The following is a 27011-nucleotide window of genomic DNA, read 5'->3' on the forward strand; positions in this document are numbered from 1 at the left end:
ATAGATCTCTACCATTTACAAAACATTTACTACATGTAGAGATCCTAGTATTTCTACCAGTTACAATCATTTACTTCATGTAGAGATCCTAGTATGTTAACCAGTTACAAAACATTAACTACATGTAGAGGTTCTAGTATGTTAACCAGTTACAAAACATTTACGTCATGTATATATTCTAGTATTTTAACCAGTTACAAATCATTTACGTCATGTAGAGATTCTAGTATGTTAACCAGTTACAAAACATTTACGTTATGTATATATTCTAGTATTTTAACCAGTTACAAATCATTTACGTCATGTAGAGATTCTAGTATGTTAACCAGTTACAAAACATTTACTACATGTAGAGATCCTAGTATGTTAACCAGTTACAAAACATTTACTACACGTAGAGATCCTAGTATGTTACCCAGTTACAAAACATTTACTACATGTAGAGGTTCTAGTATCTCTACCAGTTACAAAACAATAGACATTCGGTGTGTTTAAGAATGCGACCATCAACTTTGTTGATTCTACCTCTTTGTCTGTGATAAATCAATTTGATCACTCATCCATGATAAAATATCAGGAAATCTCGCGTGGTTTAGCATGACTTTGTAATAATGAATTAGTGACGCCAACAAAACAAACAAACTGGATTCCAGACCAATTAATACATACTGCTGTATTTTGTCTCTAACCAATCAAATTTAAGGACGCACAACCACATATAGAACAGATACGCCTGCGTGCCATAGAAGGAAAGTCATCCTCTCCGTGTACACATCTCACACCTATCCAGCTGGAATATTGAAGATTTATTGTGATTATTTGTTTACTTATTGACATTGGTATATGAGATATATGGACACAGTACGTCTAAGACAATCCTACTGTTAAAAGTAACGTTAACAAAATCATATTGTTTATCAGTTCACAAAGTGTCGCAAAAGAGAAATTTTGAAAGGAAGATCGCCACTTGCTGTAGCAGCAATTTTTACTTTAATATTTCCATGGATTCCATTGTTGCCATCAGAATGAGCCAGTGGATAACACTCGGATGTTTTATTGTAATTACAATGTTCCAATCTGCATCATGTTCCGTCTTCAACAACACTCGTTTAATAGCAGACCTCCTAAGGGATTACCAAAGGCTTTCTCGCCCTGGTAACAACTACTCCGATCCGGTAAAAGTCAATGTCGAATTCGATCTCCTAGCAATTCGGGATTTTGTTCAGTTAACAAACGAATTTGCAATCACTGGTGTTTTTGAACTGTCGTGGATGGATGAAAGAATGTCTTGGAATCCAACTGATTATGGCGGAATAGAGAAAATAAACATACCTCAAAACATGGTTTGGAAACCGGAACTCATTAATACAAAACCATTCACAGCCGTGCAGCCCATTGGTATACCTACATTTGGTATCACATACTATTACAACGGCCTGGCGTTTTGGACACCGGGCGACAACTATGATACCCCCTGCGAAGCGGACGTCACATACTACCCGTTTGACTCTCAAATTTGTACGTTTAGATTCTCGGACTGGTCTCAAATACCAGGAACTATCGAGCTAGTGTCAACCTCGTCTGAGCTAGGACTGGGACTTTATGTCATTAATCCTATGTGGGACATCACAAACACTGTTCTGCGAATAAGTCACGACGAATTTGGACATTTCGTTTATTTTGGTATTAATTTTAAACGTCTATACGGATTTTATGTATTAAACATAATTTTGCCTATTTGTTTGATTAGCGTCGTGAACATATTTGTTTTCTTTTTACCTCCCGAATCGGGAGAACGGATCGGATTTTCAATCACAGTGTTTTTGGCACTGTCTGTTCTCCTGACCATCCTGTCTGAACATTTACCGAAAGCCTCACGCCCACGTATTTCCTTTATTTGCTACCTTATATTCTTCCAAACAACCGTTAGCATATTTGTTCTGCTTGCAACCATCCTAAGTCTGCGCGTCTATTTTACTTCGGACTCTGAGAATGTTCCAAGTCACTGGCAAAGATTTCTACAAATAGCGAATCGATTTGGGAATTGGTCCTGTAGAAGAGGAAAGAAACGACAGATTTCTAGTGCAAAAACAGTAGCAAAATCGACAGCTTTGAGCAGAAAACTAGGCGTCGTGGACGTGGAGGACACTTTAAAATCCAACAGCAAGACAGATATTAAACAAGAAACCGAACAATCGACAGAAAGCCAAACCGTGACTATGTCGCATACAATCACATGGACACAGGTTGGAATTACATTCGATAAAGTATGTGCAGTTTTGTTTTTAGTATTGAACATTTTCAGTATCACAATCTATTTTCTCATTATGCAAGCGAATGATAAAATGTAGAGGATATTCATTTTAAAGGCAAGTATATTTGTAACCATTTCATATCTTGAGCTAATGTAAGTCTTATTTCATTGTTTACTTATAATGAATACATAAATCTCCAGTTATATGTTATCAGTGTTTATATAATATGTTGGTAAATATGGCTGTCTTGTCATTTCTTGTATCCAGCTTAACAGTGATTTTCAGGTATTTCGAAGTATATCCGTTTTTTTTAAAGTGTTTCGAAGACGTTTGTTTTTATGACGTTTTGCATATTTAGATATTTCTGAGATACTAGAAAATGCATTCGCCCTTATATATTAAAGGATGATTTACTATCATTGTAACGGATTCCTTAATATGACAGCTAATATCCTGAGAGGGAAAAACTGTAGAAAATAAAAGGTTTATATGCCAACCAGAAAAAAACCCAACAGACAAAGTAAAATAAGCCAATAATCTTAAACAAAAATACTTCCTAAAAGGAAAATTTATAATAGGTATATCATTTATCTGGTTAGTTGTTTAACGTCTCATTTTATTGCCACCGGCGAGGGGATTACTGGTTTGCCCTTTGGTTAGGCAGATGTACTATCCGTCAGGTACATTTAATTAGCTCACAGGGAATGGCAGCTCCCTAGACCGGGTATTGGCGCAGCGCGATATTCCTGTCAAGTATCCAATAAGGTTTATCAATATGTGTAATGTGCTGTAAACATAAAATTCTCGGTGTAATAAATATCCTCCGCGGTTAATTGTCTAAACGTGAACATGTTTATTCCGTGTGATACCTTTATCACTCCAAAGAGTGTTATCTCGCCACCCTTTATATTTTTGTAAATTGACTCCTTTTCCTGTCACATCTCAGTAATTGAACATAAAAGCATGAAATACCTACACGTAACTCGCTTAATACATGCAAAGAGTGTAGAATGGTTACTCAATCACTATTCCATACCAGCTGCGTATTGATATACTTTATGCGTTTATATTTATAGGTGATTCATAAATTAGTGCTATCCTTTTAAAAAAATGGTGATAGGTAAATTAAAGCTTAATTACGATATCATGTTTTTCTTTTTGGTTTTTAAACTGCTCATTTAAATAATGATCAATAACTGCATATTAATCACTACAGATATATATCCGTGTAATTCTGACGTATAAAGCAACTTAGTTACACGTGCTTGTGGATGATTGGCTTTTGTTTATCATGTATTATGATTTGTCTTTTCCCTAGACATATTAGACTGTACACGAGGCGGGGGCCGCAGTGGCCGTGTGGTTAAGGTGTCCCGACACTTTATCACTAGCCCTTCACCTCTGGGTTGCGAGTTCGAAACCTATGTGGGGCAGTTACCAGGTACTGACCGTAGACCGGTGGTTTTTCTCCGGGTACTCCGGCTTTCCTCCACCTCCAAAACCTGGCACGTCCTTAAATGGTCCTGGCCGTTAATAGGACGTTAAACAAATAAACGCTAAAATTCGATCTCCGCTAATTAATCTTTTGTTACAGTGTTTCATGTGGAATACACAATAGTTAATACATGCTATTGTTTGTGTTACATTCAGTAATTTTTGTTAGCGATGGCGATATTGATATTGCCCGCATGCATCTTTTCTAGCTTCCAACTAAGGCTGGTCCTAGCCATTGTTTAGTAAATATGTTAAACAGGACGATGTAAAAGCGTGTTATGCTGTTGAATAAAAGTATTTTTGGAAACTGTTTTATTCACATTTAGAATATTCGTTTATAAACCAATCTCTATACAGCCTGTTACTGTACACGGACTTGTTCTGGAAGACAAAAATATTAACACATAAACGAATTTGAACAGACTAGCACAATGATGAATTAGCGCTATGGTGAAGTAGCGCTATGTTGAGTTAGCGAACAAAAGATGCTTGACGAAGAAATATATATATGTGTCATCAGTACTGTCATAAATCAGTGGAAAAGCACTAGAATATGTCAACCACTATAATACGTACGTTTAATGGTTTGGTTTATTTTGTTTAACGTCCTTTTAACAGCTAAGGTCATTTAAGGACGGCCTCCCGTGCGTGCGACATGCATGCGTGTGGTGAGTGCGTATGTGTGTGTTTTGGGAGGCTGCGGTATGAACGTTTAAAGTATTCAATATAGTTTTATTGGGTGCTTTTAAAAACACTGTAATACGTTTCTATGTACATGACTTCCCTTGTGATGGTTAGCATAAAATGTCATTTTTGAAAGAGGATAAAAACATATTGTATGTTTTTAAAAATGTAGCATCATGTAGAAATTTAAAGGTAGCTTTCCTGAGTAGCTATATATAGATATGCGTTTATTTGTTTCATGTTATACATTGACGTCATTAATTTGTTTGTTGACGAGTCCTTGGTGGACGAAATGTTCATTTGGTACATTAAACGTTTACGTGGTCAATCTGCATTAATCTGTTATTCTTGATTTGTACTGCTTTAGCTCAAACGGTATTCATTCGCCGTTCATTGTTCCTATTTACGATCTTCGGAGGCTACTTAGGATTTCGTCCTCCTTTAACTTATCTTCCTTTCAGCCTCCTTGGCATCTCAGCATTTGTTCATGCCCATTTCTCTACAAAAATTTTGCTATGGATCACTTATATTTGGAAAACAAAGACTTATTCGAATGTTTGTAAGTGTATTATCGTTTCTTGGTTGGCGTTTAAACCTGTGTCAGTAAATGTAATTTATGTCATCTGTGTCAAGAGACAGCAGCTGTGTTTGCTGTTAGAAATACACAAATGATAATTGAGACCGATATGTGTTGGTAATGACATTTATTAATGACGTATCAAATTTCAACTTGAATATCAATTACATAATAAAGCTAATGGTATACGTCAACAAATTATAAGATAGGAGGAATAAACATTTTCAATCTATAACAGCAAAGATGGGGTAACAAATTGGCATTGATGACCCTGTTCAAAATTTGAACAAGGTCATCGCCCCATCCAAGGTATCGAGGCTCATTTACAGTTTTGAAAAGATCGTAAAGTAGAGGAAGGAAGTAGAAACGTTTTTGAGATTACCCAAACGGCAGTTACGTTAAAATTCCTAATTTATACCCTTGAAGTATGGAGCTTCACTATTCGATTCTCACTCAGAGTAACCTAAATTCCATACAAATATAGTTCAAATGCATGGACGATGGCGAAGTACTTATCTCTCCTGAAATCTACGTGTACCTATACATTTAAGGTACTTTAGAAGGTGCTCTTCTTCCAATTGAGAAAATTATAAACTTGTAATAATACAAGAGTGTACCAAAATGGGATCCTACATAAACATAGCGCAAGATCAAACATTGATGAACACCTAGCTGACTAGTGGTAGTGGCTGCTCCAATTATGAAAGAATGACCTTTATAATCTTTGGTGTCAAGTTGCAAACATTTCAAAACTGACTTCAGAGATTTGAAGAAAAAAGAATATGTCACTGGGGAACTATCTACGAATTGAATCAAAGGACCAGTGGTGTTTTTACTAGTTTGTAAGTAACTCAATAAAGCTAACACAGGACAGTAGTTCTTATCAGCCTTGACTGGAATTTCGAGCCTAATTGGGCGATTTTCAGTGTTTGAAATTCGCTATTCTCATTGTCATAGCTCTAACAGAGGAGTTAGTGTTGTTTCCCAAGAATGTTATATCAGACGTCTATAAAATCTTCGAGACAGAGTTGTTGTAATTCAGAGTAATTTCACCAATACGTAAAAATGCATGAAAAACAGGAGAAACATTGCTCTACATAGACATACTTAATAAAATGGGGTTGAATTACACTACTTGTTGCATCGATGATATTTTTCAATATATCGAGTGTAATCTGCAATCAGATGTGTTTCTACTGTTTTGGACACCCTTGAGCAACTTCGTTGTGAGATTGTAATTATGCTTACGGGATTTCAAGTTTAATCATGATATTGCTTGTCACTAGGTGTATCATGATTTTTGCTTTTCGATTATTAGTTCCATAGGAGATATAATCAATGTGAGATCAATAAGTTACTCGACCACACAGAGATGTACAATTGGATAGGTAAACATCACAGTCTCAGAGGTCAACGTTTCAACAATTTATTTAATTGATGATATGACAATGTCTACAGCTAAGCCGGAAGTAATTTATTTAATTGTGGTGTGAATACGGGATTATCAGGGGACAGGTAAACATACATTGTTTGAGTTTAGACGCATTATTTAAACCAGGGTTAAAATAAGGTTGTGATATCGATTTTGATACCAGTAGAGCGTTAAGTAAAATTATCATTGTTTTGTTGTGTACAGAAATCTGTTAGAGGTGGGGTTTCAAAATGGCCTTAGAAACAAATACGATAACTTGTATGTGATACTGGAAGCCTCCTTAGTCCTACGTTTATAAATAGACACTTAAGTCCAAACATGTACATGCACAAGAACTTAACGCCCTTTTTGTGCCAAAATGAAGAAAATATGGTTTTCGGGGAAAAGTTACAATATAAATTCTTTAATTTTTTTTTTATTTGAGAAAAGTAAACATGAAAATAACAAGATAGGTACATACATGTAAAGCAAGAAGAATACGTTAGGAACAGGAGATAAAAATGTGATGGGTTTTAAGTAAGAACATGCTCATTTAACATAAAGTGAAATGTTCTGATGGTCAAAAATACAACATCCAATAGCAGTCCATTCGTAATTATTTGCTTAAAACATCTCCAAGCAATACAAAATAAATTGCCCAAAAACAGTATTAAGGAGTTTTGTGCGAAGTAATTAAAATTGTTGGACACTATTGCTTTATTTAAAAAAACGAGTGTTTGACATTGAATATTGTAAAGTGAACTGAAATAAAATGTTTATACTTGGTTTTATTAGTACAAAAGGACTGACAACTACAATAATAACCAACTATAGGGAAATTTCCACTTTCACTGCTGAATCAGTTTTTGGACAAGTACGCTACATGATAGATTTGTGGTGGTTTTCACATTTAACCACATAATCTGGAATCCACTATGGCGTCCTCGTCCTGGAATCTGATTGCCATGTCAGTGTTGGTCTACATCGTAGTTCTAAATGTCCAAGTCGACCATACCTACTATAAGGAAGATGACGGTTGGTAGCGAAATAAACATTACTTGAGGTTTGAATGCGAAGGCTTACTGGTTTCTAAACGCATGAAGTATCCGAATTAGTATAGGATACTGGCTACGAGGGCACATATCCCCATGGTTCTCTGTTCAGTAGGACACTGGCAATAACAATTCTTTATGGGATTGATAGTGTCGAAGGTGTCATGCTTAATCCAAACATTGTACCTTGCACTGCTCATATGAACCCAGGTGGATCTGCCATCGCCCATGTCCGGTGAGTGCCGATAGATCTAGATCTCGTAGTCACCATCACCACTAAATTGCTCACTGATGTAGCCTGCTGCCAGTGATATTTTGCACAAAACGCTTAAAAATCTATATTATCGGCGGTGTACTTACCGTTTTAATAGGTTTCGTGATATCTAGTTTTTGATTCAAACTTTCCAATTTCGTTAAAATTCGTTCTTGTTTAGTGATTAAGTTACGTAATTAGTTAATTGGACAAGTGCATGATCGATTAATTTGGGTTAAATGAACCAACTTTGATAGCAGAAAGCAATGTATCGGTAAGTGGTCTCTAAGTGTAAAAAAATCATTAGGCCGACCCCTATGGTAAGTGAAACCCCACCTTTCTGAATGTAAGACCTCCAGTGTTCGGATGTGGTTGGTTCTCTTTTCTTTACACAAAAATGTTGAAATACTTGCATGGTTTCGAGACATATCTATTTAACAGTCTTATTCTGCATCGTTAGTGTCAAACATTTGAAGTAAAACATCGGATGGGTATTTGAAAAAGGGATCTTTGTTTACAACGAATATTTTGGTCCTTTATCGCCGGCCTGACTACAGCTGGAGCATGAATCGGAGCCCTTATAAAGTTTGTATTCCCATCTTTTAGGTTAGTTAAATGTCTCACAAAGTGGGAATTTCATACTACTTACTAAAAACACCCTCGAAAAACAATAAATAAATAGCAATTTTAATTAAAACAGACGATTTGTGAGAAAATAAATGCAAATAGATAATAAATAAATTATTAAACAATATATAGATACAGACAATTCTATCAGTAGCGTGATGTTTTTATTACAAATCTGGTGAATCACAATATTACAAAGTTAATGTATAGTTATGAAAATACTAATTTATGATCACCTCCCTATATTCGGGAAGGATATGGATATGTATGATAAACAACAATTTGATAAAACAAATACAACATATAATATACATGTATATCTTTATCCAACGTCCCAGGTTGCACTCGTTCATACCACAAAAGGAACTTCATCCGAAGTTAAAACTGCCGCCAGGAGGTTAAATGAGCATGTAGGAACCATAGCAAGGCACTGGTATTTATCAATTTCCCTCCCGTTTTAAAATGGTTTTGGTTTGGTTTTATTTGTTTAACGTCCTATCAAAAGATAAAGGTCATTAACGATTGATTTCATTCGAGAGAACTACGTTGGGAATACAATAAATAACCTCATGACTTATTGATTCAGTAAAAAGTAAAATATGCGTCGCACAAATGTGATATTGAACACGCATTCATATATGTACAAATATCATATACTTGATACAGAGACAGAAGATGTATACATTTGAGTTTACGACGTGCGTGTCACGTTTAAAGTCTTGTGAATATTGGCATCGGTTTAGAATATACCAGGTAATTCATCTTTGTTTGCCATTTGCATAATAATAAAAAAAATCATTAAATAAATCAATAATGTGGCTTTACCCTCCCCCTGTTGTATAAACGCACTTGGCCTAGTCCGATTAGATTCGTCAGACTTGCCTTCAAGATCTCCACACGTGTTGACTCTAGCACCACTGACTAATTGAAACGTGTTGATAATCTGTTACATAAGTATTTTTGGTACATATTAGGAACATTCTAATTGAATATTGAGCACGATGCTTTCATAATGGAAAACTACTTAGTTATGCCACGATGTTTTTTTGATCAAGGAATATTTAGAAGAAACAGTTTGTTCAATTTACGAGTAAAATATAAGCTGGGCTGACATTTATATAAAAAAAACCAAACAATTGTTTAATAATGCCAACGTACTTATTTTAACACAATTTTAGCGCATCTGAATTTAGATAAATTAGCGTCATGATAAAATGGGCGCACGGACAATATTATCAGCGAAGAAAATACTGAACTAAGATAACCGCTAAAATATCTATTTACAATATACTGGAATGTAAGAAAAAATCACAACTGTTTCTGCATGCTGTTCCTTACCGACCACACACACACTTTGTACCATATCTTTATAATAGAGGAGATACAATATTCTCCCATTGTTCACAGATTTATCTCCCATTTGACATGTTCTGCATTATCCCATAGGATGGGATATTTCTGTTCGCACGTGTCTGCAACAGTAAAATCACGTCTCGGTAGCAATACAATGACGTCATGGCGACAATGCAACCTCATCACGTCAACATGGTGTAGGATTGCGATATTTATATTTAAACACATGGGAGAAAAATAATCATCCGCTACATTTGGATGTGACAAGGAAATCCCCGTTCATGGGATGATTTTCTTCATTGTCTTACCCTCGACAGAGTCTCGGGCCAAATAACTTTGAATGTCATCACCTCGGGTTGGAGATTTTTTCTATCACACACTCAAGGTAAGGGAAGGTTCTATCAGTCGAAAATAAATATGATTAAAATTTGGATTAAATATTCAATGAAGTATTAAGTGTATTTCTATTGCTTGGCAAGTTTTTCGTCTACAAATAATATGCTCGGTTTCAATTATGTTTGTGTATCGGTGTCAAATAATCTGAATCCTCTTTCATCACGGAGACGGTCGACGTATCCGATCTCGCTGAAGGACCATGACGGATTATTGGTTCCTCGTATGGGGGAGCAGGGTCGTCAAGATTGATGGTATCGTAAGTGTGATCTGACCTAACTGAGTACGCTGGGGTACGGATATCTGAAGTGGGTAGAATTTTTCCAGGAAGTGGGGCAGCTAGATCACTCGTGCTATTGTTAACCACTTCAACAGCGATAATTCCTTCCTGGTTAGGATGGTTGGCTGTATAGTATACGTTTGGAACACTCCTTGTTGCCGAGCGACCCTGTGAATCTTGTCTGTAAGTAAAGACTTATTTAATTAAATGAAGAATTATATTTGTTGTATCTTTTATCTTGTATTTAAAGGGTAGTGTATGTGTGTGTTAGGGTTTGTGTCAATGTGTGTGTTTTACAGTTTATTAAGTTCGAAATATTCACGAAAAACATATACATTGATACCCCATGCATGATATTATGTCTGCCAACTGTAGAAACCCTTTTGTTGCCCACCAGTACGCACGCACAAAATGTCCAATATATAGGAAACAAAGTCGGTATCAATAGCAGACATATGATTATATAAATAATAAGATTTAGAGGTTCGTATTTAGTGTAACATGTCATTTTATATTTTGACATTTGTATTTAAATTTCATAAATCTGCATCAAATGTTTTTAAAAAAGTTTGTTGTCTCGAAGACTTTTTCCTCATGTATATATTTATATGATGATATTAGATAGCTTAATACTCTTACCTCCTTCTCGCTACGACACATACTATCGCTACTATTGTGACCGATATGATTACCAGTCCAGCAAGTCCTGCTCCTATGTATATCATTATCTGGTGACTGTCAGGACTTTCCATGGGGTTATTTTCAACTACAATAAATACAAGTTATCGGGATATAAATTTTCACTCAACTTACATAGAACAAGAGGCACAGAGGGCCTGTATCGCTCACCTGGATTTCATGATATATGAAACAAGAATGATGATTAAGTATATTTGTCACTGGTATTGCTATGTCAATATATCATAGGCATTTTATATGGGTACGTGAGGTATGCTAAAAAATGCATTAATTCATGAAATGAAATCGACTTTTGGCGCAACCCCTTAGCCTTAGGGATGATACCACACAATTGTGAGTGATATCCATTGCTTAGTTTCAGAGAAGAAGTTGTTTAAACCAACTGACCCCTTTTGACCCCGCCCTCTGCACCCGGGAGGTCAGTTCCTTCCTTTATAAAATTTTGAATCCTTACCCAACAGAATGCAACCAGTCAAATATGAGCTGTTTCAGAGAAGAAGTTGTTCATATCAATTTAGCCAAATAGACCCCTTTTGGCCCCACCCCTTCAGCCCCTTGGTGGGGTCAACCCTAAAATTTGTACAATTTTGAATTCCAACCCCATGACCATGCTACCATACAAATGTGAGTGATATCCATTGATTAGTTTCAGAGAAGTTGTTTATATCAATTTAACTAAATTGACCCCTTTTGGCCCCGCCTCTCAGCCCCGAGGGAGGTCGGCCCCACTATTTGTACAATTTTGAATCCCGACTCCAAAGGGATGCTCACAGTCAAATATGAGCAATATCAATTGATGGTTTCAGAAGAGAAGTTGTTCATATCAATTTAGCCAAATTGACCCCTCTTGGCCCCACCCCTCAGGCCCCCTTGGGGTCAGCCTCACCATTTGTACAATTTTGAATCCCCACCCTATAGTGATGCTACCAGGCAAATATGAGCAATATCCATTGCTCGGTTTCAGTGAAGAAGTCGTTTATATCAATATAGCCCAATTGACCACATTTGGCCCCGCCCATCAGGCCCCAAGGGGGTCAGCCCCATCATTTGTACAATTTTGAATCCCCACCCCATAGTGATGCTACCAGGCAAATAGGAGCGATATCCATTGCTTGGTTTCAGAGAAGAAGTCGTTAATATCAATATAGGTATATTGACCCATTTTGGCCCCGCCCCTCAGGCCCCCAGGGGGTCAGCCCCACCATTTGTACAATTTTGAATCCTCACCCCATAGTGATGCTACCAGGCAAATAGGAGCGATATCCTTTGCTTGGTTTCAGAGAAGAGGTCGTTTATATTAATAGAGCCAAATTGACCCCTTTTGGCCTCGCCCCTCAGACCCCTGGGGGATCAGCCCCACTATTTGTACAATTTTGAGTCCACACCCCTTAGGGATACTTCTGACAAAATTTGGTCAAATTCTGATCAGTGGTTATGAAGAAGAAGTCAATTGTTGACGGACGGACGGACGACGGACGCAACGGTATGGCATAAGCTCAACCTTGGTCCTTCGGACCAGGTGAGCTAAAAATGTTCACGAGTTTCTATATCAGTCCGAATGAAATAACACGTCAGAAAATATATAACGTCGTTTTTTTAATCCTGTTTATGATAATTGTTTTGAAATTTATAATTTTAGAGAAAATTCGGTGAAAGTAATATCAATATAAAGTTATGCTATAGCTTGTTCCAAATTATTACATACTTACGTTGACAGAGCAGTTGTATATTTTCATTCCAATTCCTGTCCTGTCCACACGTCACTGTGTTGGATGATACCGTACTTGTATACCCCTGATGACAATGGAAAGTACACACGTCAGCGGCGTTACGTGTGCACGTGCTATCAAACTCTCCATTCGGTATGTCCGATGGACAAAACAAAGTTTTATCTGTGAATGGAATATTGTCCGTGATAAAAATGCATAGTAGGATACCAAGTATACTAGAAATCAAGAAAAATTAAAATTGTCATTCTTGTGACACTCTGCACTTACGTTGACAGAACAGTTGTGCATTGCCATTCCACTGTCCATCCTGTCCACAAGTCACTGTGTTTGACGCTGCTTTCCTGGTATAACCCAATTCACATTGGAACGTACACACATCCGCTGGGTAACGTGTACACGAGTCTTCAAACTTTCCATTTGGTATATCTAATGGGCAGCGTGTTACTGTAAATTAGATTTTATGTACTACGACATTATAAAAATATAATAAAAGTATACTATCCATAAAATGAAAGCTGTAAACATATACATATATACTCTAATTCTCAAATATACTAGTATACGCTTCAAAGAAAATTGTATTTACCTCCTTCGCACGTATGAGGATCGTCTGACTTGAGATCTGTACCATCCTGACATGCGCAGTATGATGAAGAAGGAGATGATTTGGGCAGACAGAAGGTACTACATCCGCCATTGTTGTTTGCACATACGGAACTCACTAGTCATTAAAAAAGTATTTTGTTTACATTTTGATAATTTGAAAGACATTGTTAAGTATTCATATATACTACATTAGTACGTTATGTAATCATCCATTTTATACATGCCTGTTATGTATAATGCTAATTGCACAAACCAGATAAGTCATGTGACGTCATCTCATCTTCCAATCAGTTGTGGATTCATATCAGGCATATTTTGTTCTTAAGTGGGATATTTACAGAAATTATAAACGAACTACACCATAATGATTGAAAAATATTAATATCTTCATCACGCAGCTTTGTTCTTATGTTATTTAACTGCCAATATGCCTAAATATGGATTAAAATATACGTTTTTCATACACATACATATTATAATTTCGCATCTCATTTTGCAGCCTCAAACCTTAAGCCGATCCATGCATATGGGGTCATAGTTTACCAGATAAAAGCCGAATTACATTACGGATTAATCGCATCATGATTAAAGCATATTTATAGATATAAACTCAAGAACACATGGCAGGCAAACATTACAGATATAGGTTGACAACAATAGCTTACCTGGTTGCACTTGTCCCGGATACACAAATACGTTGATCAAAAACCCCAATTCGGTGTTGTCTGCCATAAAAGTAACTTCTGTTTCAGTCCTCAGATTCATTTTAACTACTTTACTGAAAACAATGTAAATTTAAAGTAGATCTATTTGAAATACTTTGAAACGCAATTCTTAAATTAGAAAAAACAATCACATTTTGAAGTTAACATGATCTTATGGACTAAAATAATTGATTGTAAGTTATTTTACATATGGGTATGAGTACAAGTATCCTCATAAAATATCCCGTTGTTATGAAATACATGCAAGTCACTCACTGTTTCTTTTCAGACGTAATATACATAGAACCTCCAGCTATAGCTATAGACCGTATCCGTGTAAAAGGGGTGTTGAAGGTAGTCCGAGAAGTACCAGAAAGACTACTGGACTCAATATCTCCCCTTAGTGATGACCAGTACAGTCTGTCAGCTGTCAAAATAATCATATCTTAAATAACAAAGGAAGATAAGAGAAATAAAATACTTCCTTATAACATTAATCCAATGACAATTAGATGTTTTTGTATCGGTTTATTTGTCTTACCATTTACGTAAACATGTACGTTTTTATAGTTACACATTTCATATGTATGAACTTTTGGTTAATATGACATAAGGCATGTTCTAAATCATGAAATTTACTTGCCTGCGTAGTCAATAGCAAGGTTTGTGAGGAAGTCGTCGGGATCCAGGGCGATTACGACTCTTGGAGACATCCCGTTCATAGAAGCTCGGACAATGTTTAAGAATGAATCGTCTTTATCATGATCCGTGTAGAACATAAACCTGAGGGGATGATACACAAATTATCAAGGGTAAGTTTACAGTTAATGTACGCTTATTGTCTGTATATGATATAATGCGTCATATTTCAAAACAAATTTCATAACTACGAAGAACTCAGGGGGGTGGGGTGAAGGTAGGTGTGTGTGTGTGTGTGTGTGTGTGTGTGTGTGTGTGTGTGGGGGGGCATGTTAGGTTGTCGGGTGCCGTAGTGGGCTCGAACGACATCTTAGCGAGCGGGGTTCTAATCTCCGATCGTGAGAGGGGACATACAAAATGTATTAGGTAACCTGCCCCGTCACCTCCCGGGCAAACTGTTTTTTATCATTAGTGTAACTTCTTTCATAATTGTTGTAATTCCCTATAGTCAGGACATAGATATCATAATGTTGTCGTTGAAGATTTGCTTTATTTTTTATTTTTTTCGAAAGCCAAATAAAAACAACTGGTTTTTACATCATAGAAATGAGACATTTGTTAGATAGAATCTTACACTCGTATCAATTCGTTAAATCCCTTTAATCGATTTTAATTTATATTGACACTCACAACAGGTTCCCGTCGAAGATTATATATACAATAAATGTACTATGATCTATCCTGTATTGAATATATCATCCGTAGGCATAATGATGTAATAATATACAAAGTATTTGATATTAGTAATGTGCTTGATTCGGGGCTTATGAGCAATATAATACCTACATTAAAACCAAAGATGCCATGCCAATGGAAAGAATCATGCCTCAAAAATTACGCAGACAACATCGTACTTATACTTGAAATGTAAGCAGGGTCTCGAAGGCATCGCTTCAATATCGATTATATATTTTCAGTTATATAATTGATTTTCAGGAAACGCTCGACAGTTTCTGGAGAGTGTGACTGTGGAGCAAATCAATATCATGAATTATAGTTGTAAATGTTTTGAAATCGTAATCAATATGTAAAAATGGATTTTTGTCATTAAAGGTAGTAACTTGGTGTCGAATATTTTAACTGTGTTAACTGGAGTTAAGAAAGAGGAACATTCATCCCCATTTTATATATTTCTAAAATAATGTGAAAGACTGTGAAATCATGTGACTGCAAAGGTTATTTCCAAATTGGCGGGTAAATTGGAGACAGAACTGCAACTTTGTTACATTAAGTTTGCTTTATACTGATATTATTTTATAGCATTATTATGTGATATATATAATAATGTAGGTATCTAATGACTACTACTTACCCCTTTGATGGATGCAGAACTAAGCCGTATACAATGTTTAAGTTTTCCACCAAAGTTTTAGCCAATCCTGTAGAAGGTTGCAATACACCAACACTACCAGGGGATGTCGTGCCGGCTTCACCTTGTACGGCATAGTAAAGAATACCGCTTGAATGATCCATGGCTAGGACAGTTGGAAACGAATCACCACCTGAGAAAAATATATAAGTAGAAATAAATAATTAGCTCTTGAGATATCATGCAATGTAATTCTACAGAAAGGAAACTATAAATGAAACATTGGAAGATACAAAAATAAAAGTAAATAAGTTTAAAACCAATCAGATCAACAGAGAGTATTGAACATTTCAAAATTTCGACATACAAATTTTGGTTTACTCGGCAATAGCTGTACATGTTGACTAATCAAAGTGAGCTCTAATGACCATGTCAATGGGCATTTGTAGCTTTACCTCTGTGTATTTTTTCATAAGCCATTCCCCACTCTATTTACAAATACAGTTTGAAAGGAAAGGAATGATTTATACAAAGCAAATATTAATTATGCATACTAGCGTTTATGTAATTGACCTAATAGTTTAGAAGTGTTCCGACAAAATTTTGCGGGTTCTGTCATATTTTAACCAATTAGAGTTTTAGATTGCACGGTCACATCAATGTTAAGGCCCAGTGCAGTTTTATTCGCAATCCCCAATTACAGGTAAAATAAACAGTTTATTTTAAAATGAATTAAACCAAGATCCATGACAACAATATAGGAGAAAGTGACAAGATAGTATTTGCTTTGAAATGGACATGACTCCATGATAAGGTTCGAACAATGTCTACATGCCTAGCATTAGGGAGTATTTAAGATGGCATATTTAGGACGATTACTCAAGTCAAGATATTCCGGACTCTGATAAATAGATGGAAAACAATAGCGTAATTCCCAAACGTTGTTAGGGGTTATAATTATATCAATCGAAATGAACCTAAATTGTCTTCATTAGTCTAGAATTATACCGATATGAATATATATTTTAACAAAACAACAAATGAAGGAATATTCGATCCTTTGTTAAAAACTGGCATTTTAAATTTTACTGTCAACTTCTCAATTTCGTTAAGCGTTCAAAAAAAAAAAAAAAGGAAAGCATAACTTATAAACCTAAGCAAAGTATCAAAATGAATTGCGAGATAATGTTTACCTGTTGCTGTGAAAAGCGTGTCGACATCAGTTCCATTTAGTGTAGACTTCATAATGCTTCCTTCACTCAAATCAGTCCAAAACAAAAACGATGTTTTGGGGTCGTACATCATATCAACTGGTTGTCTAATAGGACTTATGTCCAAGACTGTTATTTGTGCATTCGTTGTAGATATTTGAAATAATTTGCCATGGCTGAAGTCGGACACTAGCAGGAAGTTAGTGGATAATGGTACTGAAAAAGATATACAAATATATATAATAGTGTTGTGTATACTTTTAAATATCATACAGAGTTAGTAGTTGAAGTAAATTTATCATTCCTTCAATCGAAGTTTAACATTAAATTATGCAATTAGCTATCAAATTACCACTGCCACAACTTTTCCCATCGGTTTGAAGAGTCAATCCATATGTGCATGCGCAAACAACACTTCCGCCAATACCAGTCATGCAAAGTTGTTTACATCCACCATTCAGATGAGAACATGGACCTATACATAACACCACAGTACAGAATCAGCACAGAAATCAAATGTCAGATATGTGTGTGCATTTGTTTAGGAAGAAGTTATTTAAAACTTTCTTTTATTTTTCATTTCAAGCATATTGAATATACATTCAATAAAGAAGACGATGGCGGAAATAGGAACAAGTGTCACAGACACTTATGTCAATATATCACCATATACTTTTCTATTTTTGTTTAACTTGTTTTCAACCGATTTCAAACGTTCAAATGATTTAGAATTTGTAAGATATTTAGGTTAAGATTGATTTCTGCTATGTCATCTTGACCATGATATTTAATAGGAACAAAATAACGTTGTTAGAAAACTGATTTTTCTATCATCTGTGGAAATCAAAGTAAGGTACCTTTTGAGAGTCTTTGCAGTGTTTCATCATACACTGCTAATCCAGTGATCACTCCGATGTTGTTTGTTAAACTGGTGGTTCGTAGAGAGTTGTGTATCAGAGAAATTGAATACACAATTGAACTTGTAGTTGTAGACCAGATGGCATATTTCTGAAAACCAATCTCACGTTTTTCTTCGTGTACTAATATTGTACAAAACACACATTTGGTGAAGGAATTCATATTGTTAGTTATCAGGCACTATAAGGTTTTATTTGAAAAAGAAAGGAGACAAGAACTGATTGAATCTTGTCTGAATGTAATATATGTAATATATTCTTGTTACTGCCATACTTTCATATTGCATCCCTCAGCAAAACCAACAATTAAAATGGGGATAAACTAATATCATCTATTATTGGATTTGGATTCATTTCATACTGAATCATTCAAAATGGATTAGTGTGAGCTTAAACCGATTCCATCATTAGTTCAAATCCACTATCAATAGGAGGCAGAGTAACACGTTTCATATCTTTGACATACAGTGGGTCTATCAAAATGTAGTAGGTCATTTTTGTTTTGGTTCGGGTCTAAAAGGACTTCAGTTAAGCCGATGGAAAAAAAAAATCCTGTAAGTTGCCAAGATTATGCTTACAAATAATGCTTTTTTTTCAATAATTTTTATAGATTTCTTTATCAACGATACTTAAAGTTGGGAAGAAACCATTTCATTAAAGGCAAAGACATGCCACTTTTTGTATATTTCTTCAATCCTATTTTGAATGTTAAATGAAATGCTAATGATTAGCATGTTTTCACTTATAATTGAATGGTAACATTAGACAAAATCTATTCCTTTTGTTTTAAAAAAAAAAGCTTTCACAAATCTATCACGATGAACGTACCTTGTACATCACAAATTTCTCCACAGACTGAAGACCCGTGTAGTAGTTATGTGAATCACTTCCATTACGTGTAATGCTTAAGAGCTTGTCGGAATGGACGAAGTACACCCTGTAAAATAAAATGAGAGAAAACAATAGGAACGTCAATACCCAAAGATAAAACTGACAATGAAGAGTAAAAATAATGGAACATATTTTATTGAATTTCAGAAATAAAGAATCATTTGATTAATTTCCTTGAAAATACCATTTCTATTTTATTGTTTAACCATATACAGTACCTTTATTTCACTAATAATATGTAATATGCATTTTCCACTTACTTAGAATACTCTATTGAAAGGACAATTTATTTCAATCTTCAACTTTTCATGAATCAATCATTTAAATTGCATTATATAATAGATGGAACAGTTAAACAGTACAAGGCATTTCTCAGATACCGACTGAAATAGTTTTTACATCATCACTTAATTAAAGCTGAAATCATGTGACTTTATTATTGAGAAATAGAAATATTCTAATTAAATAAAACATCTTTTTAATAAATACCTGTCGCTTGAAACATCAAAGAATATGTCCTTTATATAAGCAGGTGATGGATGGCTCATTATCACGGATTGCTCTTTGCTGAGCAGTGACATGGAAACAATCCTCATTATATATCCACTCGTTCCTTCCACCCAGAAAAGTGTCCTATAGAGGAAGAGGAAACAAAGGCTTTCATAACAAATGTCCAAAGAACATCATTTCCGGCACCCACAATATAATTTCTGTATTATATTCAATTGTCTTGGGATATTCCGCACACCTTAGGATTGCACATAATCCTACGTGAATATACATTATGCAAAAAATGCACCAAAATCTCCACTTAAAGTGTATGTTCTTATGAAAACCGTACTCTAGAATCTAATTTGTATACAAACATGATATTAAGGCAGAAATTAAAAGTGGAGGCCTTACACTCCCGTGTATTTACCCAATTATTCGCATAAAATCAGTGATCGCGTGGGGCTTCAGTTTCGGATTGACTAAAGTGCTTTATTTATGTGGTCTAATTTGTATCTGCCGGGGTTATTCTCACAAGTTTCGCTTGTACAGATTGACCACATGGAAATATTTTAATGCTATCAACATATTTCATGTCAATAGAAAGAGTTCTTAAAAGGTGCAGAACAGACAGAAATTTTAGCAACTTGTGCCAATCAATATAGCATACCTGGTGTGTGGATCTATAGTTAGGTGAGAAGGAGGTGAAGAGACTTGTACTAGCTCCTTGGCAAAATCAGTTGCTATGGTAACGTATTTCACCTTGCCTGTGGTAGATTCCGACCAATACAGATTTCCATCTGTCCAGTCAAACACCATCCCTATAAAATTAATTGAAGGATAACCGACACCGGATATAGTACTTATGACTATTTACATGTAAATATTCAATATATCAAGTATTTTATCTTTCTTTCAGTTTTTCTATTCAAATTATTGTAAAAAAAATAAAATAAAATTCTCAGAGACTGCAGGGGAAAATGTAAACATTAATCCGCATTCAATTCCATAAGCAACCCTTCATCATGTACTGTTTATTAATCATGGTAGGGCGTAAGAATTGAACCTGCTGCCCCCATTGCATGATCGTAAGAGGCGACTAAATCTGCGATCTTATCTTTTCTCTTCTTTCTTAACAACTTTCTTCTTCCCAATGTCTCCCTTGACAACGCCTCCCTTTTGGCCTTGAGTTGAGCGTTCGCCCATGTGAGGAAGGCTTTTGGTTCTGTCCCCTGGCTGAGACATACCAGAGTCTTTAAAAATGGTAGTTGCTGCTCCTGCTTAGCGCTAAGCACATTAGGAGTGGGACGACTGGTTTGCTCGTTCTCAGTATAATGTGACCGGGTGGGGTGTCCTGCTGGGTGTCTTCGGCAGTATGCTTCAGTGAGGTAGTACTTTAAATCGGCAACAGTTCCGGCCTATAACAAGGAGACTTAACACGAACACACCGCAGCCTCCCAAAAAACACATACGCACTCACCACACGCAAGCATGTCGCACGCACGGGAGGCCGTCCTTTAGACATTAAATGACCTTAGCTATCAATAGGACGTTAAATTAATAAAACCAAAACCAAAACCGAAGTATTCGTAAATATCTTAAATATTTATACATTTGTTGTACTTACCCGACACTGTCCCCACTGTTGTAATTTGTCGGTTTCCGTCTGTAGCTGTGTTGTATTCTCTGATGAAGTTTGATGTCGTGTCCACGTAGTAGATAAGTTTGTTACTGGTGTCGACAGTCAGAAGCTGACAACCTTGTACAACGTTACCAACACAACGAAGAGGATCACTGTGGCTAGTAACTGTGCGGAAACTCAGCATACATATGTTGGTGGCATTGGAAACTACAATTGCTTTACTGTAAAGTAGGTGATTTTCTGGAACAAGTACAGATTAAACAAAGGGTTTTTGTGACAGAAGAACAGTTTTAGCCAAGACACAATTGCAATAATGACTAGATTTAGTTTACGTCTCTATATATATACTAGTACTGTATATAAAAGTTCACTATGTGTATAACCGTAACATATTTCGTTTTATGTACCTCATTCATTTTTCGTAATGTCCCTTTTCCAATAGGGTTCGATTTAGCCCGACAGCAGCATTATTTATGACATTGTCATTGGTCATTTTGGGCCAAAAGTGTGAAAGAGAAAACATGCATGAGTAACAAAGATAAAGAGATTGGAATCTGTTTTAAAATGTTAAAATGTAACATTCATTTGTACCAACAAACTAAACGTAAGGAATCTTGGTTATGATTTTCACTATAACAGTCATGAATGGGGTATCTACACTATATATCATGTATCATAACTGAGTTGTTACTATACCTGAACAGTGTAATCCGTCTGTATCCAGCGTATATCCCTCTTTACACATGCATTTACCACTGGGTTGGATATTTACACAGAAGTGTTCACATGCCAATGTCATGCAACTATCTACATTGTATACATATAAAAATAACATGTTTATTCTATCAAAACTGTATTCTCATTTGTGATTAGAAAATGTAAAGGTGCAAAGATAATTTGGTATGTCTCATGCATAAACATAATGTCTCTCAAGGACATATTGTGTAGCAGAATTATGCTGAATAATCTGACTGGTTTTCAAAAATTTTGATACAATGTAGCCATAGCCGAAAAAAATATGAAAAGTCATCATTATAAGGATTATACGATATAAACTGTACATATCGTATTTGTCGAAACATCAAGATATTTCATGTCTTTATCTAAATCTTCGAAGAATAAGAGCAAAAAAAAGTCCCTTTGAAATGAATAAATCTTTTGAAATGAATGAATCTTTTAAAGGAGGATAAAAGGAACCTATATTATCTAATTCACGTGCAAATTCCAACTGATACTTTCTTGAATCAACATTAACGATCCATATGATGGATCATTAGAACAGTAAAATCTAAAAAAGAAAGAAATAAAATATGAAAATGACCAGCCAATGTATTTACAGACATTCGTATAACGAAACAGAATTGAAATATAGGCCACAAAAGACCTTTGATATATTCGAGATATATTTTTTTATAGTAATTTCGGAAAAGTCATTGGAGCTACTTACGAATTGAATCATCTTTATCAATAAATCATACATGGATATGGAGACAAATAATGTCTGCATCCATTAACAAGAGGCCCATGGGCCTTAACGGTCACCTGATTTTTGAAATATTTCAGTAAATTTGATTGACACTTTTTGGCCTGACCCATCAGTCTAAGGGATCAGTCAGGGCCAATATGTGCATACCGTTAAACATGCAATCATCCCATGCTGATAATGTTAACAAATTTAGAATGAATTTCAAAACAAATAAAACAAATGATAGTCAAAAATGTGATTTCCCTACTACTATAGTAAAGTTTATCCCCTCCCATGGGGCAAACATGAGACCCCAGGGCTAGGAAATTCACAATTATGGTAAAGCACCTTAAGACCCTTCCATCTATGAAGAGTATTTGATTCTACCTGATTTGGGTTGTAAGAAGAGGATCTTTAAAATTTCAGTTAATTTGACCCTTTTTGCCCCCCCCCCCCATCAGCCCCTGGGGGTCAGTCAGGGCAAACATGTACATACCATCAAACTGTCATCCCAAGCTGATAATTTGAACCAAGTTAGAATGAATTCCAATTGAAATCCAACAAATAATAGTCAAAAATGTGATTTCCCTATATAAAATATAGTAAAGTTTACTTCATCCCCAGGGGCAAACGTGAGACCCCAGGGTCATGAAATTCACAATTTTTGTAAAGCACATTAAGAACCTTCCATCTATGAAGAGTATTTGATTCTACCATATCTGAGAGTAAAGAAGAAGATTTTTGAAATTTCAGTCAATTTGACCCTTTTTTTGCCCCGCCCACCAGCCCCTGGGGGTCAACCAGGGCCAACATGTACATACCATCAAACTGTCATCCCAAGCTGATAATTTGAACCAAGCTGATAATTTGAACCAAGTAAGAATGAATTCCAATTGAAATCCAACAAATATTAGTCAAAAATGTGATTTCCCTATATAAACTATAGTAAAGTTTACCCCCTCCCCTGGTGCAAACGTGAGACCCCAGGGTCATGAAATTCACAATTTTCGTAAGGCACATTAAGAACCTTCCATCTATGAAGAGTATTTGATTCTAACATATCTGATAGTAGAGAAGAAGATTTTTGAAATTTCAGTCAATTTGACCCTTTTTGGCCCCGCCCACCAGCCCCTGGGGGTCAACCAGGGCCAACATGTACATACCATCAAACTGTCATCCTATGCTGATAATTTGAACCAAGTTAGAATGAATTCCAACACAAATCCAACAAATAATAGTCAAAAATGTGACTTCCCTATATAAACTATATTAAAGTTTACCCACTCCCAAGGGGCAAAGATGATACCCCAGGGTCATGAAATTCACAATTTTGGTAAAGCACCTTAAGACCCTTTCATCTATGAAGAGTGTTTGATTCCACCTTACCTGAGAGTAGAGAAGAAGATTTTTGAAGTTTTAGTCAATTTGACACTTTTTGGCCCCGCCCCTCAGGCCCCTGGGGGATGGGGACCATATAATTCACAATTTTGGTTGACCTTTAGCCAAATTTCATTGAATTTAGTTCAGTGGATTTGGAGAAGAAGTTGAAAATGTAAATTGTTTACGGACGGACGACGCACGACGGACGACAGACGACGGACGACGGACGACAACGGACAAATGGCGATAAGAATAGGTCACTTGAGACTTTATCTCAGGTGACCTAAAAACATCAACAAAATAAAAATTACCCCGTAGAACGCCTCCCAAAACACACAGACGCACTCACCACACGCATACATGTCGCATGCACGGGAGGCCGTCCTTAAATGACCTTAGATGTTAATAGGACGTTAAATAAAATAAACCAAACCAAACCCCGAAGAACAGGCTGTAGTTCTTTTTTAAACATGGTAATAACGACTGGATTTGAGGAAGGAACTTCTACGGAGCGATACAGAGCAACCAGGCCTGTTGACTTGACAATGCAAATCCAACCATTTTCATCATGTATGGTTGCACAAACATGTCCCTGAAACCAAAGTAATTTGTAAGGACAAAGCATGTACATTAAGGTTGTTTTAAATATATATCTTTGTCGACATTGAACTATAGTTTACAGAAAAAAGTAGTTCACTTTCATTTATGCATTTGGAACTGTAATGTGTTATGCTTATGTCGTTTAATTAAAAATAAGAATATTATTCTAGTAAGGATTTAAATAATATGAAAGCTTGAATTACCGTGTCTACTGCAATGTAACGGAACTCGAAATTCAACTGTTTAAAGACAATTTTTCGGTCCGTTCCATCATACATTGAGGATTCTATAGAGTTTCTCCAGCGGTCTGTCCAATATAGTCTTCGTTCGACAGTGTCTGTTTCAATATCTTCTAAAATTAACAAACTGGTGGTGACAATTGGAATTCGGCTTGTTCCATCCATTTGCGCTCGTTCAATTCGGTGGCCAGATGTTGGTGTATCAAACCAAAATATATATCTGAAAGGTTTAGCCAAAATGCCTTGTACTTGATTTACATCAAGTACACAAGTATTTACTGTCATGCTTACTGACATTTTTGTTAAAGCGTTATCCAACGGGGGTATTCTATATAAGTTTTTTTCTTAAGTGTATATAACACTTAATTAAATAAAAGACAACAATAACAAAATACTTTATAATTTCAAACATATCAAATTCCGAGAACACACTATAATTTTTATATTTTTTTCTTATATTCATTATCCACTCGCAACAGTATTCAACTGAGGTGTGTTTACCTGTGTTTGGACTTTCAATCAGAGGGAGCCTTATATAATTTAATTACAACTCAAGAGTAGTCTTCTTAAAATCTCTCCAAATCAATTGGTGCAGTGGCACCTATTAGTATCATGTAGCATAATCCTACAGATCTTACCCTGCTTGCGAATCCAACGCCATTGCTCTGGGTGTTTCTATATCGTCCTGGATTATGACCCTGTACATGCTCCGATCCGTAGTATCAACAGGCTGAACCGCGATCCAGTTAAAGAAGCCGTCCGTCCAGTACATGTTCCCACTTACCCAATCATATGCTATTGAGGTGAAAACTGAGCTGGAAATCCCACAGTTGACATTATCGATGTTTCCAGATTGAAAACGGTCTATACATAGAGAAGTAATATCAAAGAAATAAATGGATCCATCAGCTGCATTAACATCCATACTTCTGATTTGGACGTTGGTCAATGCAAGTGAGGTGAAATTGTATGGTGATGTCGCCGTGGCACTGTTGCCATCGCCCTTGTAAAAATATATACCGCCTCCATTGTTGGTATCCTGATCATACTGGTCCACGGAAACAAGGATAGACGCATCTAAAACAAGTTTATATACGTATTATTTGATACCAGTTTTGGGTCAGGTACATATAACATTGAGGCAAAGGAGAACAAGTTTACATTCAGGTTTTTGATTGACGATATCATTGAAAAGTATAAATTATACACTGCTTGTCCAAATAAAAACTACATAAAATGACAAGTATGTTATCGCAATATGGTTTTTGTTAATTTTGAAAACCGCTATGGAACGAAAGTGTAACGCCAGGTATCAAAATATCAAGATGCATTTTCGTTCATATAAATCACTATTGCTGCATGGAAGGTTGATTTTTTTCTACTCATTCTTCCTAGGAAGAACGGTCTCGATACTCCTTTGAAATAAAACTCAACAATATATAAAACAAAATGACGACGACGACGACGACGACGACAAGGTCACGCATTTAATAGCAATGTTTGGTTTGGTTTGGTTTATTTTGCTTAACGTCCTATTAACAGCTAAGGTCATTTAAGGACGGCCTCCCGTGCGTGCAACATGCGTGTGTGTGGTGAGTGCGTATGTGTGTTTTGGGAGGCTGCAGTATGTTCGTGTTAAGTCTCCTTGTGATAGGCCGGAACTTTTGCCGATTTATAGTGCTACCTCACTGGAGCATACTGCTGTCTTACCTAAATTCCATAAAAGAACAATGAGTCACCCTTAGTGGGTAATAGTTCAAACAGTCTACCCAACATCGAAAAACTGATCTCGTATATATTCTACGCCGAAATCCAGAAGCGGGACTACCCAATACCATTAATTGTGAATGACACGGGTTCCATTGCGTAGAATGTATCTACTGGCTGGCTGATATACTTGGGTTATTGATTGTGAAAGCAGAAATTGAAAGCCTTGTTAAGAATTTCGCTTGATGCCGTGTTCCTTATCACTACCTCATCAGACGACGAGGCTGAATTTTTAGGATTTATTTTTTACATAAACTACTTTTAGGGTTGTCATTTTCAAACAA

The 27011-nt window shown here is 35.9% G+C and overlaps 1 protein-coding gene across 1 annotated transcript; it reads right to left on the reverse strand.

Moving 5' to 3' along the window:
- Positions 1 to 10214: 10214 nt before the first annotated feature.
- On the reverse strand, positions 10215 to 25885 carry LOC117342593 (low-density lipoprotein receptor-related protein 4-like). The gene is made up of 16 exons (XM_033904791.1): positions 25599 to 25885; positions 24925 to 25180; positions 24560 to 24713; positions 21973 to 22083; positions 21262 to 21516; positions 20305 to 20455; positions 19635 to 19778; positions 19083 to 19191; positions 16130 to 16329; positions 14762 to 14901; positions 14395 to 14545; positions 14080 to 14192; positions 13395 to 13529; positions 13076 to 13252; positions 11019 to 11145; positions 10215 to 10560 (listed from the first exon to the last, which is right to left on the reverse strand). The coding sequence occupies exons 1-16, from the start codon at positions 25883 to 25885 to the stop codon at positions 10215 to 10217; spliced, it is 2856 nt and encodes a 951-aa protein (XP_033760682.1).
- Between the last annotated feature and the right edge of the window lie 1126 nt (positions 25886 to 27011).

Source organism: Pecten maximus, chromosome 2, assembly GCF_902652985.1.
Source record: "Pecten maximus chromosome 2, xPecMax1.1, whole genome shotgun sequence".
NCBI classification, from domain to species: Eukaryota; Metazoa; Mollusca; class Bivalvia; order Pectinida; family Pectinidae; genus Pecten; species Pecten maximus.